General features: G+C 33.1%; 2 protein-coding genes across 2 annotated transcripts; both read left to right on the top strand.

Annotated features, from left to right (window-relative positions):
- Positions 1 to 1,125: 1,125 nt before the first annotated feature.
- LOC106673168 (ras-related protein Rab-1A-like) lies at positions 1,126 to 11,399 on the top strand. The gene is made up of 6 exons (XM_014405189.2): positions 1,126 to 1,329; positions 6,816 to 6,888; positions 6,972 to 7,019; positions 7,227 to 7,274; positions 7,416 to 7,643; positions 10,801 to 11,399. The coding sequence occupies exons 1-6, from the start codon at positions 1,316 to 1,318 to the stop codon at positions 10,993 to 10,995; spliced, it is 606 nt and encodes a 201-aa protein (XP_014260675.1). The 5' UTR covers positions 1,126 to 1,315; the 3' UTR covers positions 10,996 to 11,399.
- A 1,233-nt stretch (positions 11,400 to 12,632) lies between these two features.
- On the top strand, positions 12,633 to 14,538 carry LOC106673167 (superoxide dismutase [Mn], mitochondrial-like). Its single transcript, XM_014405188.2, has 5 exons — positions 12,633 to 12,762; positions 12,870 to 13,042; positions 13,865 to 13,978; positions 14,035 to 14,214; positions 14,277 to 14,538. Exons 1-5 carry the CDS (start codon positions 12,719 to 12,721, stop codon positions 14,459 to 14,461), a joined length of 696 nt encoding a protein of 231 aa, XP_014260674.1. The 5' UTR covers positions 12,633 to 12,718; the 3' UTR covers positions 14,462 to 14,538.
- The last annotated feature ends 1,551 nt before the right edge of the window (positions 14,539 to 16,089 follow it).

Raw genomic sequence — 16,089 nt, 5'->3', positions numbered from 1 at the left:
ATCTATTAGGTTTTGTGGTCTGATTGGCCAAATAAATTATTTTCAATTAATTAAGGCTTTGGTTGAGATAAATTCTAAATTATTATTTATGTTTCAATTGTTCATTATTACTTATGCATATGTGCAAATTTGATACTAACGGTTCAGGCATTGACACGGAGCTCATCTCTGTAAGTTAAAAGCCCTGCGTTCGAATCCAGGTGCTCAGCTTTTGAACCCGACATACTTAAAAAAATTTTTTTTCAAAAACATGCCGGTGGTTTGGAAAGGGTTCCTATAACTTCGTAGTTGAAATCCCCCCCCCCATTAAAAAAAATAATAATGAATCTCGATATTATCTATCATAAGTATATTTGTAACTTTTACAAAATGTAATAGGATTTGTCAGTGTAATAAATAAATTTCTAAGATATGCAGCTTACAAACTTAAAATTCCTCAGGCTATACATGATTAGTTTAATATTTTGGATTCCTTGGATATTTTAACTTTGGAAAAGAGAAAAATTTAACTTGACCTCATCTTGCTCCTTATTTACTATTCAAATTAGACTTTAATGTTGCCCAGCTATCAGCCTGGAAACATAAAATATTCTTCATTTCTATCCATAAGACTAATTACATAAAAAAAGTCCCATCAATCGGTTAACGCACACAGTTAATACTTCTCATGCCAAGATAATTTTTAAAAATCGGTTAATTTTTGAACTCAAGATATAAATCATTTTATGTACTATTTTATGTATGTCTTATTATCGCTCTGTAAACACATAGATCTGTTTGTTTAATATTTACAAAATTTTCTTTATTTAATTACATTACATTTATTTCTTTTGATTATTTTTGTACTGATTAATCCAATTTGGATAAAATGTAGTATTGCGCCCTTCCTTTCTGCTAGGGTCGTATGATCATGGACGACTTTTTTAAACGTTGGAGGGATTTCGTCGCGTGCGTCTTCAGATGTGTCGAAGTGTCGACAATCACACCGACGAGAAAAGGCTCAAAACTGGTCTCGAAAAAAGTGGAATAACGCCAAAATTTGGATTTTGTGGATAAAAATCCATTTTCGAATGGATCGGCGACTAGACTGGATCAGAGAGATAATATCGATCCTACAAAAACGGGAGGTTTTCATTGCCCGTCCTTTCGTCGCGGTGTCGCCCTACGAGCGACCATTTTCCTTCAAACAGCTCCTCGTAGTTTAGTCTTTCAAAATTGTGGTCGATCTTTCGATTTTTTTGAAATTTTTTTAAAGAAATCCCCTTCAGCGCCCAATCGGACTTTTTAGTTGAAACAATTTACAGAAGAGTTTAGTATGAATCCAGAATAGTGAGTATTTTTTTATTTATTTTATTTTTAAAGATAGTTTTTTTTTTCTCGTCCAGCCTATTAACCGACCGTTTCTCTCTCCTAATCAATCCACCCTCTCTCTGATAAGACGAGCGTCATTGTTCCTGGGGGGGCTTGCTCATTCTTACACAATTCGGCCTGTTTTTTCTATTTTCTGTATATTTCCATCACTAAAATCAATTTCACCCTTTTTCCGATACAAAAAAAAAAAAGAAAGACGAAAATTCTTTACACTTCTAAATTTTGAATTCTGCATTTCGATAACATTTGTCGTAATTGCGTTTTCAGTTATAATAAACGTATTTAATCATTTATTTCAAGTTTTTCTTTTGTTTAATACAGGGACCTAAGGATTTATTTGTAATTTTCTTGTAAAAAAAACAACACTTCAGGTCTGTATGACGATGATTCACCCTCGACTTTGATGTAACACATCACCAAAATATTCTACCGATGACTCATCCTTATTCTTGATTTTATTGAAAAATAAAACTAATCATTTCCTAGACTATAAAAAGGCGGATAAATAAATTATGACTAATCTATTGGCTCTGTGATTTTTGTAACCATTTTTATATTCCTCCGAAGTATTTTTTTGTTAGATTGTTTTCCAAAGTCAACGGGGTAATATCGTCGTTTCTGTTAATTTGTCTTGTTATCCTTGCTGTTTTGGTATGTCGGAAGCGTTTCAGTTCCCGGTCTGACCAGATGTGTTGGTGATATGTCGAGAAGCCGAAACACTTCCGACTGACCAATCCTGCGAGGAAGACGGATCAAAAATTGCATTCAGCTTTAGCCTTTTTTAATTTTATATAATACAGTCTCTTCCAAGCTATTTGTTAAATTTAATTATCTTTTCTGGCTGTAAAACAACACTTTCCTAAAATCCCAAAATGGAATTGGCTCATTTATCAGTCCTTTTGGATGAAGGTTTTTCTTGTTGCGAGCACATTAGTTTTTTTAGTTGTGGGAGATTAATTCTTTCGGTCTGTGGAGTGATGAATCTGTAATTTGGTAGTTAGCAATCATTGTCTTGTTATCTTTGCGGTTTTAGCCTATCAGATGCGTTTCAGTCTCTCGCTCTCTTCACTGGCCTGAGATACGTTGGTGATATGTCGAGAAGCTAAAACGCTTCTGACTGACCAATATAGTGAGGGAAGAAGACAGATCAAAAACTGCATTAAGCTTTAGCTTTTTTAATTTTATAAAATACAGTCTCTTCCAAACTATTTGTTTTCCTTTGGATCCAAATATATTTAATCAGCTTCTCTTGCTGTAGAAAAACACTTTCCCAAAACGAAGTTGACTCATTTATCTGTTTTGTGAAGGTTTTTCTTGTTGCGAGAACATCATGTTTTTTTGGTTTTGGGAAATTTCTTCTTTGAGTCTGGGGGTTGATGAACCTGCATCAATTTCCGATCATTGTGTATTGCTGTCTTTGCTGTTTTGGCATGTTGTAGACATGTGATATGGTGAGAAACCTAAATGCTTCTGACTGACCAAAATTGCGAGGAAAGGCAGACCAAAAAACACATTTAGCATTTTTATTTTCTATTTTTTAAAATATTTTTTATTTGACTTAATTAGCTTTCCTGGCTGTAGAAAAACTTTTCCAAAATCCTAAAATGAAATTGGCTCATTTATCTATTCTGTTGCACAAAGATTTTTCTTGTTGCGAGCACATCAAGTTTTTTAGTTTTGGGAGATTTATTCTTTGTGTCTGTGGGATGATGAATTTGTAATTTGGTCATTTCCGATCATTTTGTCTTGTTGTCCTGGTGGTTTTGGCCTGTCAGATGTGTTTCAGTTTCTCCCTATCTTCACCGGTCTGACCAGATACGTTGGTGATTTGGTGAGAAGAGAGATTTTTGTAATGATTTTTATTTGTATTTTTTGTTACATTGTTTTCCAAAGTCAACGGGGCAATAAATCAATCAAGCTTTACCTTTTTTAATTTTAGAAAATAGAGTCTCTTCCAAACGATTTGTTTTCATTTAGATCCAAATATATTTAATTAGCTTTTCTGGCTGTAGAAAAACATTTTCCCAAAATACCAAAATGAAATTGGATAATTTATCTGCTCAATTGCACAAAGGTTTTTCCTCTTGCTAGTACATTATGTTGGTGATCCCTTTTGACTGACCAAAACGGTGAGAAAAGCCAGCCCAAAAATATATTTAGTTTTTTTTTTTAAATTTTATGTACAATTTAATTATCTTCCCTGGCTGTAGAAAAACTTTCCAGAAATCGCAATATGAATTTTGATCATTTATCTGTTCTATTGCACTAAGGTTTTTCCTCTTCTACATCCAGCTTATTTTATTTTAAAAGATTTCTTCTTTAGCCTGTGGGGTGATGAACCAGTAATTTGGTCATTTCCAATTATTTTGTATTGCTATCCTTGCTGTTTTGGCATGTTAGATGAATTTCAGCTTCTTGCTTTCGTCACTATCAGCCAGATATATCTCTGGATTCAAATTTATTTAATTAGCTTTTCTGAAAAAACTAAAAAAAAACACTTTCCTAAATTGAAATTGGCTCATTTATTTGTTCTAATGGATGAAGGTTTTTCTTATTGTGAGCACATCAAGTTTTTTTTAGTTTTGGGAAATTTCTTCTTCGGGTCTATGAGATGATGAATCTGAAATTTGGTCATTTCTGATCAAAATTTGTTGTGGTTGGATTACTTAACATTCTACTACCCTGTTAGGTGTTTATTTAGAGTACTTTTCTTTCATATTATTCCCAATTAAAATTCCATGGGCTTGGAATCTGAACCCTCCAGCGAAACACATACGAGTCGGATGTCCCTTGGCTACCTCGGCCCCCTATTATTTATTTTGCTACCCTCCTTTTTCTATATTCAGGTGGAATTTTACTTTGGCAGGTTATCTCCTTTTTTTCCTTGATAGCACTCAATCTATAGCACTGATATAGAAGTGTAAAATCAATGAAAAAAATTATCAGACTGACCTGAAAAGTCTTTGAAGTATAAAAATATATTTCTGTTGGCAAATAATTTCTATTTTGGAGTTGCAAAAAGAAAGGCAAAGTTAGTTCAATTAATAAAGAGTTTAAAAAATTAATTTGGAATGGAAGTCCTTGACCCAAATACTTTTGGCTATCACTGTATGATAATGCGTTTAATAAAGTTGATTATTATTAGTTCAGAATTGCTATCATACAATTTAATTTTCTTTAAACAGTGAAACATTCATAAATTTCTATTTTTTTTAAATTATATCTATTATTTAAGTGAGTCAGTGACAGTGATGCACAAAAATATTTCCTTTTTAAGCGCAGAGGGCTAGTGATGACCACTTGATATTTGTTGACTCCAAATAATACATATTATATAAAGATAAAATTTGATTCATATGAAAAGTGTAGAGCTCAATGTTAAAATGTATCAAGAATTAAATAAGAAAGGCTAATTACGTCTCATTCATTTGTTAAATATAAATAACTTTTAATATAACTTTTTTTAAAACAAAAATTAAACTTAGTTTTTCTCTTTGTTCTATGTTCAGACATATTTTGATGGTTCTACTTCTCATAGTATTGAGATTTATAGTATCAAAATCAAAAGTTATAAAAAATAAAAAAGCTGAACTTGAAAGTATTAATGGTTATGAAAAGCTCCTTGCAGACAAAGTCGCTGGTATTCATTTCAAAATTAATTGCTTGTTAACAGTTATCAGTCTGATAAAGAAGAATAATTGTTTTTCTCACAAAGAAAGTTGAAAAGAATAAAACTAATATTTATGCAAAATTGAATGAATCAAGTGATTATTTTTATTATTATATGTTACTATTACTATCAACAGTCACGACCACAGTGGCCGAGTGGTTAGGGTGCCCGACTCTTATTTGCCATGCTAGTGGTTCTTGGTTCAAATCCCAGCATAGCGCATGGCTTTTTAATGGCAAATAATGTTAAAAAATCATTGTAAATCGGTTCTTCTTCTTCTTCCGGTACACCCAATGGGTTGGACGCTAAGCCTTTCTTTATGATAGGAATTGTTTTACTTTTGGGACAATGTTGCCAAGAGGTTATGGCGTCCAGTTTGTATTTAAACATTCTAGATTCAAATCCCGGCACAGCCAATGGAATTTGAATTGGGAATAATATGAACAAAGTATTGTAAAGTGGTTTGACCACTAGTCCACAACACCCAACGGGTTGGATGTTAAACCCTGATTGACAGATTTACTGATTTATATAAGCTCAATTCTGCACATAAATGTACATACATACATGCATGCACATACATATACAACATTGAGCTTACTGCATGAGCAACAAGAGTCACCTACTTCAGGTAGTCTTGGGATCAGACCTTGGTCTCATCTGTTTTGCCGCTGAAGCCTTCAGGGGCTGTTAACAGCTAGGTCATTTCAGCCCTCATCTCATGTAATATATAATGCTTAGATATACTCACACCCTCATTCTTAACTACATTCTTTTGTATTTACATACCATTCACTCTGTGTGGTGGAGTACTTGATATTCCTCCGTCACCCTTTAAACATACTGTATAAAGTATTCAATAGACACCATCAGCTTTCTCACACTAAATTTTAACGCTAATAATAGATTCAGCCAACATAAACATGAAAGGAAATGTAAAACCAAATATCTATACGTACTATATACAATAAGACAAAAAAAAATCCTACAAAATTCGGTGGCTTTAATGGTTTAGGTGTTGGCATGGCGCTCATCATTGTAAGGTAAAGGTCCCGGGTTCGAATCCAACGGCCCCATACAAACGGTTTTTTTTAAACACCGGCACCCCGAGGGTTCGTAGCCTCATAGTTGAAAGACCCTTGGGGGGGGGGCAAAAAAAAAAAAAATCCCAGAGGAGTTGCAAATACTTGCTGCCGTGGTAAAGCACATTTCTTATATCAAGTGGCATTCCTCATGGCTCTCTGTATGGAACCAAGGAAGCTTCCACTTCCCACTGACGTAGGCTTTTAAGAAGCTTTAAGTGTGTCATATTGCATGGCCTATCCTGAATCAGATGAAGATGATCCTTCTTCTACAAGTCAGATCCTCCTAGAGCCACCCATCTACCATGCTTTTCTCTACCAACCTGGCCCATTGAAGTGCCATTTCCTTTTACTCATTTTTTTTTATTTTATTGCGTTTTTAGCGTCAGAAGGCCAGATTGCTGTGGTCAAGTCTGAAAGTTGGGATGCTTGGCCTTAGCCGTCTCGCCTGCCTTTTTTGTTACTCTAATATGCCCCCAGGTAGACAACCACCACCGTTTTGCTATGGAGCTCCAAGAGCATTAGTTAACAATAAAATAGTGGGATCCTTTAACCTCTTGGCAAACAAATAAGCTGTTATTAATCGCAGTTCAATCTGAACATATTGAAAACTGTTTATAATTGCATGAGTAAAAGTTTCAGTTTTTTTAATGTTAACATTATTAACCTATTTTTATTTATTTATTTTTTAGCGACTATTTGTTTAAATTACTTCTTATTGGAGATTCAGGTGTAGGAAAATCTTGTCTACTTCTCAGATTTGCAGTAAGTCTACAATTTTTATCATCTCGCTGTAATTATTTTTGGATTAATTATGTAATTATATTGCTATTTTTTTACTTTTTTAGGATGACACTTATTCAGAAAGTTATATTAGTACAATTGGTGTGGATTTTGTAAGTATATCTTTAAAAAAGGAATTAAACAATAAATAATGTGTCCTGTAGAGGAAAAAAACTTGCCTGGTTTCTCTGCTTTAAATGAATCCATGGCTAATTTAAACAATTAAAAAAAAAAAAAAAATTAGATTAATATTTTTAATTAAATGATTAATTTTTAGGTAAAACCGATCTGATTAATTTGTATTCTGTGTTTTTTTACAGAAAATTCGAACTATTGAGTTAGATGGTAAAACAATAAAGCTGCAAATTGTAAGTTTATTTGTGTTTTCATAAAATATATTTTAAAATTAAACAAAACATATATATATTTTTTCTTTAAAAATAAAAATCACTTATTACATTATTCAATAATATTTACTTGTATTTATATAGATTTTTTTTCTCTTTTAGTGGGATACAGCTGGACAAGAAAGGTTCAGGACCATAACGTCCAGTTATTATCGGGGTGCCCATGGAATAATTGTCGTTTATGATTCGACTGACCAAGAATCGTTTAACAATTTGAAACAATGGCTTGAGGAGATCGATCGCTATGCATGTGACAATGTCAATAAATTACTTGTAGGAAACAAAAGCGATCTTACAATTAAGAAAGTCGTCGACTATTCAACTGCTAAGGTAACTATTCGAACTAATATTTTTAAAAGTAATTACTTACGATTTGAAAGAGAACATTGTACAAAATTCTTTGAAAAATTTTTGGTTAAAATAAAAAAGTTAGTGTCACAAGCAGGATTTGATTGGGTCGATCAGACCTCTAAATATAATGGATTATATTTTAACTTAAAACTTTAAAAATATGGTCTATCATCATTCATTTATACCACCTGATCGCTGATTGCCATGTCCCACTGCTCCATTCACTCATTTGATTTTATGAAGTGGTCAATGTCAGTTGATACATCTATTGTATGAAACTCCTAGGCCTCCATGGTGACTCGAACCCCAGGTGACCAATCAGACCTCTCGCAATTGTATCTTCGTCCATCTTTTACCCTTTCAGGACGGTGAGTGTGATAATGCACACTTGATTTCCTCCTCCTCACTACATAATTTGCAGATGGGATCATCGTTGTGTATGCACATGTTGTGTAGATGTTTTATCAGATGCCAGTGACCAATTAATAGACCTATCACTCCTCTGAGTCTGGCCCTCTTTAACTGCAGCAGTGAGTTTGTCAGTCTCGGTGAGGTTGTTCTAGCATAAGTTTGCTGTATCTAGTGCCCATATAGTTTATCTACTTCTCTTTTTGATCTCTTTCATTCTCATTTTTTTAAATCCATTCAGTGATGGAGGAGTCTGTATTTGTTTTTGTTATCCCAAGTATAGGTTCAGGGCCTGTATACGGTCTTGCAGATCCTCCTCTGGCCAGTGTGTCTCCTTTTTCATTACCCAAAATTCCTTTTGTTTTGGCACCCTAGATGTCATCAGGTTGTTGTATATTCCCAGATTTTGAAGAGTTTGAATGCATTCACTGACTAGTTTTGATGTGATTTTTTCACATGATAATGGTTTAATTGCTGCTTTGCTGCTTGTTATCCGATCTTATGAAGATTTTTTTGCCAGTTTTTAGTTTTTCTAGGGCACAAACATTGATACCCATGTATTGATGATTAGTTTTTGCTCATGTTTTGGCTTGTAAAAAAATACCTGATCCAGTTCATTCCTTTGTTTTGGAGCCATCTTTATACCATATCATAGTATTTATTCTTCTTCTCCTTTTTAGTATGTTGGGACCTTATGGGATATTGTAAAGAGTGCTTTTGAGATCATGAAAATATCTTATGGTTGTGTGCTCGAATTAATCGATTTCTCATCCTGTTTGATTGTTTTTAGAGGGGAAATGTGCTTTTCTTAGCATGAATGTTTCAAGTGGAGGTAGGTTTAGCAAAGTTTCTACTACACTTGTGGGGTTGTTCTCATTGTCCCTGTGATACCTAGGTTCGCTAGTATTTCTATGCTGCCTAACGTTTGGGTTGCTTGTTTTTATTGAGCTTGGGCCCACTAGATTAGTGATCCATAGGTTATTTGGGTTGTATTACTGCCAGGGGCCATTACAGTGTGACTTTCTCAAATTTTATTTTCCTGGTGAACGATTTTGTAGAGTCTACCTCTTCTTGCAGTAGCTTTTTGCAAACTGATGATTTCTTTCTGCCAAATCTCAAACTCAGAGCCCACTTTCCTAGAACCTACGGGTGATGAAGATCTTGCCATGAAATGCTTCATGCTTTTTGCTTCTAGCTGACTCGATCAACTGCCTTCAGACTCTGTTCTTTTACAATGTCATTATTATTAATTTTTTTGTATAAAAATGTAATGTTTACATAATGATTGATTAGTAAATGATTGAAATTATACCAATTAGATTGGAAGACAGTGAGAAGTGAATTAATTTTTTAAAATATTTCTTCCTTGGCTAAATTCCAATTATTTTATGTAACAAGTAATAACCATTGAAATATTGGGTTGTCCGGAAAATAATGCAGGATTTTGGTATTAAACAAAAAAAAAGAAACTAGTTACTTTAAAGCAATGTTCTTTAATCAAAATAATTTCCCATACTCTCAATACATTTCTCCCAACGTGTTGGTAACTTATTAATTCCGTCTGAGTAGAATTCAGAATTTTTAGAATTGATAAAGTCAATAAATGCATTTTCCAGTTCCGTTTGATTTTTGAATATTATGTGTTGTAAGTAGTGGTCCAGGTGTCTAAAAAAATGGTAGTCAGTAGGCGAGAGGTCCGGAGAGTAGGGTGGGTGAGGCAAAGTTTCATAGCCAAGCTCCAATAATTTTTGTGACGTTACACGTGACACATGTGGTCGAGCGTTGTCATGCAACAAAATGGGCCCTTTCCGATTGACCAAAGAGGGCTTCATTACTGCCAATTTCTGATGCATGGTATTAATTTGGTTACAGTATGATTCAGCATTGATGGTTTCGCCAGGATTTAAGAAGCTGTAGTGTATTAAACCAAATGAAGCCCACCATACCGTAACCATTACCTTTTTTTGATGAGTTGGGGGCTTTGGAAAATGTATTGGAGCTTCTCCTTTGTCGAGCCACTGTCCAGAACGTCTAGTGTTATCGTAGAGAATCCACTTTTCGTCACAAGTAACAATTCTGGCCAGAAATGGGTCATTTTTGTTTCGACAAAGAAGTGATGCACAAACATCAAAGCGCTGATTTTTTTGGCGATCGTTTAATGAGTGTGGAACCCAATTTTCGAGTTTTTTCACTTTTCCAATCGCCTTGAGGTGGTCAGCGACGGTCGTTTTACTGACTTTGAGTTGCTCTGCAAGTTCTCGAACAGTTGTTTTGGGGTTTTCTTCCACCACTGATCGCAGAACATCATCATTAAGAGAGGAAGGCCTTCCACGACCTTCTTCATCTTCAAGGCTGAAATCTCCCTCCCGAAATTTTTTAAACCACCTTTGCACAGTGCACTCATTAACACAACCCTCGCCCCAGACTTGGTTAATGTTTCTAGCCGTTTGGGCTCCGCTTCGGCCGAGTTTAAACTCGTAAAAGAAAATCGTACGAAATTCTCGCTTTGACATTATAAGGATGACTGAATTATTTCCAAGTAGCGGAATGCTACAGAGGTAAACAAACAATATCATTTGGAAGAGGATTAATAAGTGTTGACATTCATACAAATGAGTAATCCTGTAAACGTAAACAGAATATTTTATATAGATTTTTTTTAATGAAAACTTAAAATCCTGCATTATTTTCCGGACAACCCAATATAATAATTATTATTTGTTTTTAGGAATATGCAGATTTCCTTAAAATACCATTTATAGAAACTTCAGCCAAGAATGCGCAAAATGTTGAACAGGCATTCTTAACAATGGCAGCCGAGATAAAAAATAGAGTCGGCCCTTCATCGACACTTGAAGCTCAGACCAATTTGAAAATAGAAGACGGCAAAAGATACACAGCCGGAAAATCTGGTTGCTGCTGAATAAATTCAAACAGATCGATGTAACTTCTCTCAGAACCCAGAACAGTACATATTCATTGGATTTGTTGTTAATAATTTATTAGTCACAAAAAAGTAAAACTGATTGTACTTTTTTAATTAAGACATTATTTAGGTTGACTCTTCTTGAAACACAATCTACGTTAACCTTTCAAGATTTAAGCCAAATTATTTACTGTGATTTAAATAAGATGCAAACTATGAAGTTTTTGATAATTTTGTTTGTTTGTTTTCGAACGATTACCATATTTCGTACAACTGCACACTGTCTAATCTGTGTGGGGTTTCAATTGTATTTATAACAGTTTTAATTAAAAAGTCAATTTCTAAAAGAATTTCATTTTTCCACCTAGTTAGCGAAGAATGTTTCCTAAGAAATTTTGTCACTTAGTGATAAAAAGAAGAAGAAAAAGTAGGAAGTTACACTTTGAACGAAGAAAAAAGTTTTGTACGTGGCACTTAAGTATTTATTCAAATGAATTTTCAAAGATTTAAATATTAAGACAAGCATTTTGACCTAATTAATGAAATATGAGTCTGATTTTTATTACTCCAAATTAATTAAAAATTTAACTATAAATTAAACTTCCGTTAGGATACAAATAGAGCAGTTTTATTAGATTTGTACACAACTATTGATAGATTTGTATTGAAATTTATACATTAATAGATTTTTTTTTTCTACCTGAGCGGTTTCATTGTCGTTATTTTCTTGTGCTTTTATTGTTAATATATTATTTATTTATTTATTCGTTTTATGTACTTTAATGTCACTATTTTACAAAAACGGTGTGATTATTAGAAAATTTGTTGCTTATATGTATTTAGTAATATAATAATGTATATTTAGATTATGCTTTGTCTATACAATGTTCACGATATAAATTATTTGTTGTAATATGTATATGTTGTTTCAAATTTTTATATGTTGCTGTTTTATTTTGAATAAATTCTGTATTCATATTTATAGTTGTGACTTTTTTTTTCATTTCGGTTTGAGTTTAAACCTTTTATTCATGAAAAGGCCTTAATGGTGAAAGGATGGGTCTCGGCTGGTAGTGTGAGGAAGAAGGGGCTTCCGTAGTAATAGTAGTACATTTATTGACAGTGTATAGCTGTACTTTTGAGTATCGGCGACAGGGCCACTGTAGCCTCAACAAGATACAAATCTCTGTTCCACTTTTTGGGGATGTAGGTTTTTTCATTGTATACAGGGTGTCCCAGAGAAAGTGTGAAAAAAATTGGAACTCTGCAACAAATTCCAATGTATAGTATATTTTTATGCTTTGAAGTCTGCAACCTGATCCAATGCTCTCGCAGTCTAATACTGTATCCTCGCTGGTGGCAACAATATCCGGCCAGAGACATATCCTATCCAGTCACCTTAAAAGTTGCGCACTCTTCAAGGCATGGAAATAAAGAAGGGTCAAATCCACAATAGATGTTTTAGGTCAGAGTGAAAGAAAGGGTGATTTTGGTCACCAGTGACTGAAGGGAGAAAAATGCAATCTACTTAACAAACTACTATATTCATTTTATAAAATATTTCCACAATATACAAATTTATTTAATTAATTTGTTCAATAAAAATCATGTGGGTTTTTAAAATTTTTTTATTGCCATTTGATTTTGGTTTCCATAGTGTTAGAATTTCGATTTCTTGTTTTCAAAATTACAAAAAATAAAAATACATTAATGAACAAAAATGATATCTATTAAAGTAATATTTAAATGTGCATCAAAATTTGGGTAAATTTATAATTTGTTAGCTGATCACTTTAGCTAACTCTAAGCAATCGATTGTATACTGATATTGTGAAATTTTTTTTTAAGTTTATAAGTTTTTTCTTTTTTAGTTGTTTTGCTAAACGTCTTCACCATACACTACCCAGCTTACCTTATGCTTATGATGCATTGGAACCAGTAATTTGTAGAGAGATGTTGGAATTGCATCATAATGAATACCACCGAAGCTATGTCAAGAACTTGAATGTAACCCTTCAGGGAATGGAGAATGCAATTAGTACAGGTTAATATTTCAATCTCTATCTAGTTTTGACTGGACCAATTTAACTCTCGACTGTGTTTCAGTGATGATAAAGTTCAATTCTCTTACTCTCTGACTTCTTGACGTGACTGTTTTTAGTTTGCCTGGAATCTGTGACTGATGACTTTTTTTGTTTTGTTTTTACACACAGTATTTCCTTCCATAAAGACCGGCTCAAATGACCTGTTTGGTTTTTGAGCTATCTTGGGAGAACCTAATCTAATCTGTCCCTAACCAGTTCATTATCCTGCCTAACTTAATCCATTCTTAACTCTAACCTAACCAGCCCTTAATCTAACCTTACCTAATTCGTCCTTAACCTTATATTTTTATACAAATATGTATTATGACATAATAATTACAATATTTTATTTGTGTTTGTTATGTTGAATATGTACATATTTTTAATTATTGTTATATGTATATTATTATTTATGTTTTAATTATTCATTATAACTTACATATAGTTTAAACTCTTAGAACTTGCAACTAGGTTAACCCTAACCTTACTTAACCTAACACAACCTATGCACACTTCCTGGTAATGCAGGCTAAAAAACTATAAAAATATTAAATATCCAGCTGAAAAACATACTATTCTAATTAACCAAAACATCATTTTCAGTTGTGCCATTGTATTATAGGTTAATGAATTCCTCATATTGTGCTGTTTTTATGACTACGTATTAAAATTTAACTACCTGTTTTTATAATTCTTAGATAATTTCTTTGATCTAATTCATGAAGTTTTACTTCTTAACAATATTTAAGATTTATAAGGTGATATAAAAATTTACTTTAAAGGTGATCTGAACACGGCTCTTTGCTTACAACCCGTTTTAAAATTGAACGGAGGAGGTCATATAAATCATTCCATCCTGTGGTCGACATTATCACCCGATGGAGGTTGCCCAAGTGGTAGGAGAGTAATTGTTAAAACTAATATAACAAATAAGCCTGTCTATGAATTTCAGATGAACTGTGTAGAGAAATAATAGCATCATTCGGCACTCTTGACAACCTGATGGACAGAATGATTCTGATGACTTATGCCGTTGAATCGTCCGGTTGGGTATGGCTAGGGTACAATCCTTATTCTTCAAGGCTACAGATCACAACTTGCACTAATGAAAATCCCCTCCAGGCAACAACTGGTGAGCAAAAAATTTTTTGAAACAGATGTAATTAAAAAAACAAAAAAACCATCTAATTGCAGGTTTAATACCTCTATTTGGCATTGATTTATGGGAACATGCTTATCATCTTCAATACAAACGGAATAAAGTCGATTATGCGAGGTTTATATTTCAAGTGGTGAACTGGCTTGAAGTTAGTCGGCGTTACTGTGAAGCTTATGAAATTGGGCAAGCGTGGAAAAAAGCATGCGAATCAAATAATTAAAATTTGTTTACTGTCTGAATTAGAGCAAAATATCAGACTATTGATTTTGTAAAATAAAAATAAATACCTATCTAATATTATGGTCCCATACATTACTCAAATTTAAATGCCTCAGGTGACTTTTGGTTATCATTTTTAACCATCATGTGCATATTTGTGAACTTTCTCCTTGAAGGTGAATTTCTAGTTTTGTCGTTTCTGATCATCCTGGCCTGCCTATAATTGATTTGGCGTGTCAGTATTTTTCCATCTTCAGCTCCAAAACTGTAGGATCAGAATGATCACAAATGACCAAACTATACATGTAATAAAATTCAATGTTATTTCATGTTACTATTTGGGTAGCTAAGTATATGTATAGTCATCGTCGAAGTTAAAGTTTCGCCTTACAAATCAATTTTTAAATAAAAATTCCCAGTAGGTTTTTATCTTGGCTTAATTTTCAAAAAATAATATATTCAGACTGCAAAACTTATTTCTAGGGCTCACCAAAAATCGTAATTAATAAAAATTGATCCACTAAAATTTTCACATCAAGATTGTATTAATTCAAATCTAATTTTTTCACAATAGTAAATCTCATAACATGGAGCAAAAATAGTGATCCTAAATTTTTTAGAAATATTCTTATTTTATATATTTTATATATTTTACAAATGTATAAAAGGACGCAATTTACTAAATAGCACACAGACCAACCACTGAAAATGTTGATACTTGTCTCACAAGCAAAACCAGCACTGTTACCAACTAGTAAAAAATGATCCACTAGTTTACTAATGCATAGGTAGCATAGTTGCTTACCTGAGGTGAAGCAATGTTATTGACCAATATTGATCTATCGTGCAATCTCCATCATTGTCTTGAGCTCTTTGTTAAGCTTAAGTTTTTTTTTACTGATTTCAAAGCATTGTTATGGGCTCACCTGTGTGCCCTCCAAAGCTTGGCCTCTCCCAGAAGAAAGGTCAGTCTGTTTCTTTTTCATATTTCTCTGGTCTCTGCTGTGGGCTTTAACACGTCCTAGGTTTAGAAGTTCTGTAATGGCCTTTTAATGAACTTTTTTGCATACATTCCTGTATAACCGAGGATGTATTCTTATGTTCCATTCTGATGGATCTATATTTTTGGCAATTTGGTACGTTACAAAATGGTTCCGGGTTTCCAATTTATTAGCCTCCTCATTGCTCCTCTGCCATGTATCCACTGGTACACAAACAAGGATAATTTTGTCGTTTTTCACAATGTTAATGGCATATAGGTTTCTTCTTAAATGATGTTGAATGAATAATCTAGTACATTAAAACATAAATAAAAATTAAAATCTTTTCTGTAAGCAAACTTTGTTTTAATTGCATGAGAAACATGAGTACAGTGGCGTGTGAAAATAATATTCAGATGTCTTTATTGACCCCTTAATCCCATGAGGATAATACAATTGTTTATTAATAAACATGCATACAGTGAATCGAGGTCTCGGAATTGTGTACAAATGAAGGGTACATTATAATCAGCCACACTAATGCTATAATAAATATAATTAATCAAAATTTTTAACTATTTTTCAGATTAAGCCAATCAGAAATTTATAACTTAAAAATGAAACTTTAATAAAATCATTTATATGTATG

Source organism: Cimex lectularius, unplaced genomic scaffold, assembly GCF_000648675.2.
Source record: "Cimex lectularius strain Harlan isolate CLEC.00 unplaced genomic scaffold, Clec_2.1 scaffold201, whole genome shotgun sequence".
NCBI classification, from domain to species: Eukaryota; Metazoa; Arthropoda; class Insecta; order Hemiptera; family Cimicidae; genus Cimex; species Cimex lectularius.
The sequence above is the reverse complement of the archived record's forward strand: the minus strand, read 5'-3'. Positions and strand labels throughout refer to the sequence as shown.

Bases quoted from the DNA above. Each gene is read 5' to 3' on its own strand.
- LOC106673168 (XM_014405189.2), top strand. The intron at 6,889-6,971 runs GTAAGTCTACAA...TTACTTTTTTAG, and splicing joins GTCTACTTCTCAGATTTGCA to GATGACACTTATTCAGAAAG. The intron at 7,644-10,800 runs GTAACTATTCGA...ATTTGTTTTTAG, and splicing joins TCGACTATTCAACTGCTAAG to GAATATGCAGATTTCCTTAA.
- LOC106673167 (XM_014405188.2), top strand. From the start codon at position 12,719: ATGATATCTATTAAAGTAATATTTAAATGTGCATCAAAATTTGG. The intron at 13,043-13,864 runs GTTAATATTTCA...TTTACTTTAAAG, and splicing joins GGAGAATGCAATTAGTACAG to GTGATCTGAACACGGCTCTT. The intron at 14,215-14,276 runs GTGAGCAAAAAA...ATCTAATTGCAG, and splicing joins TCCCCTCCAGGCAACAACTG to GTTTAATACCTCTATTTGGC.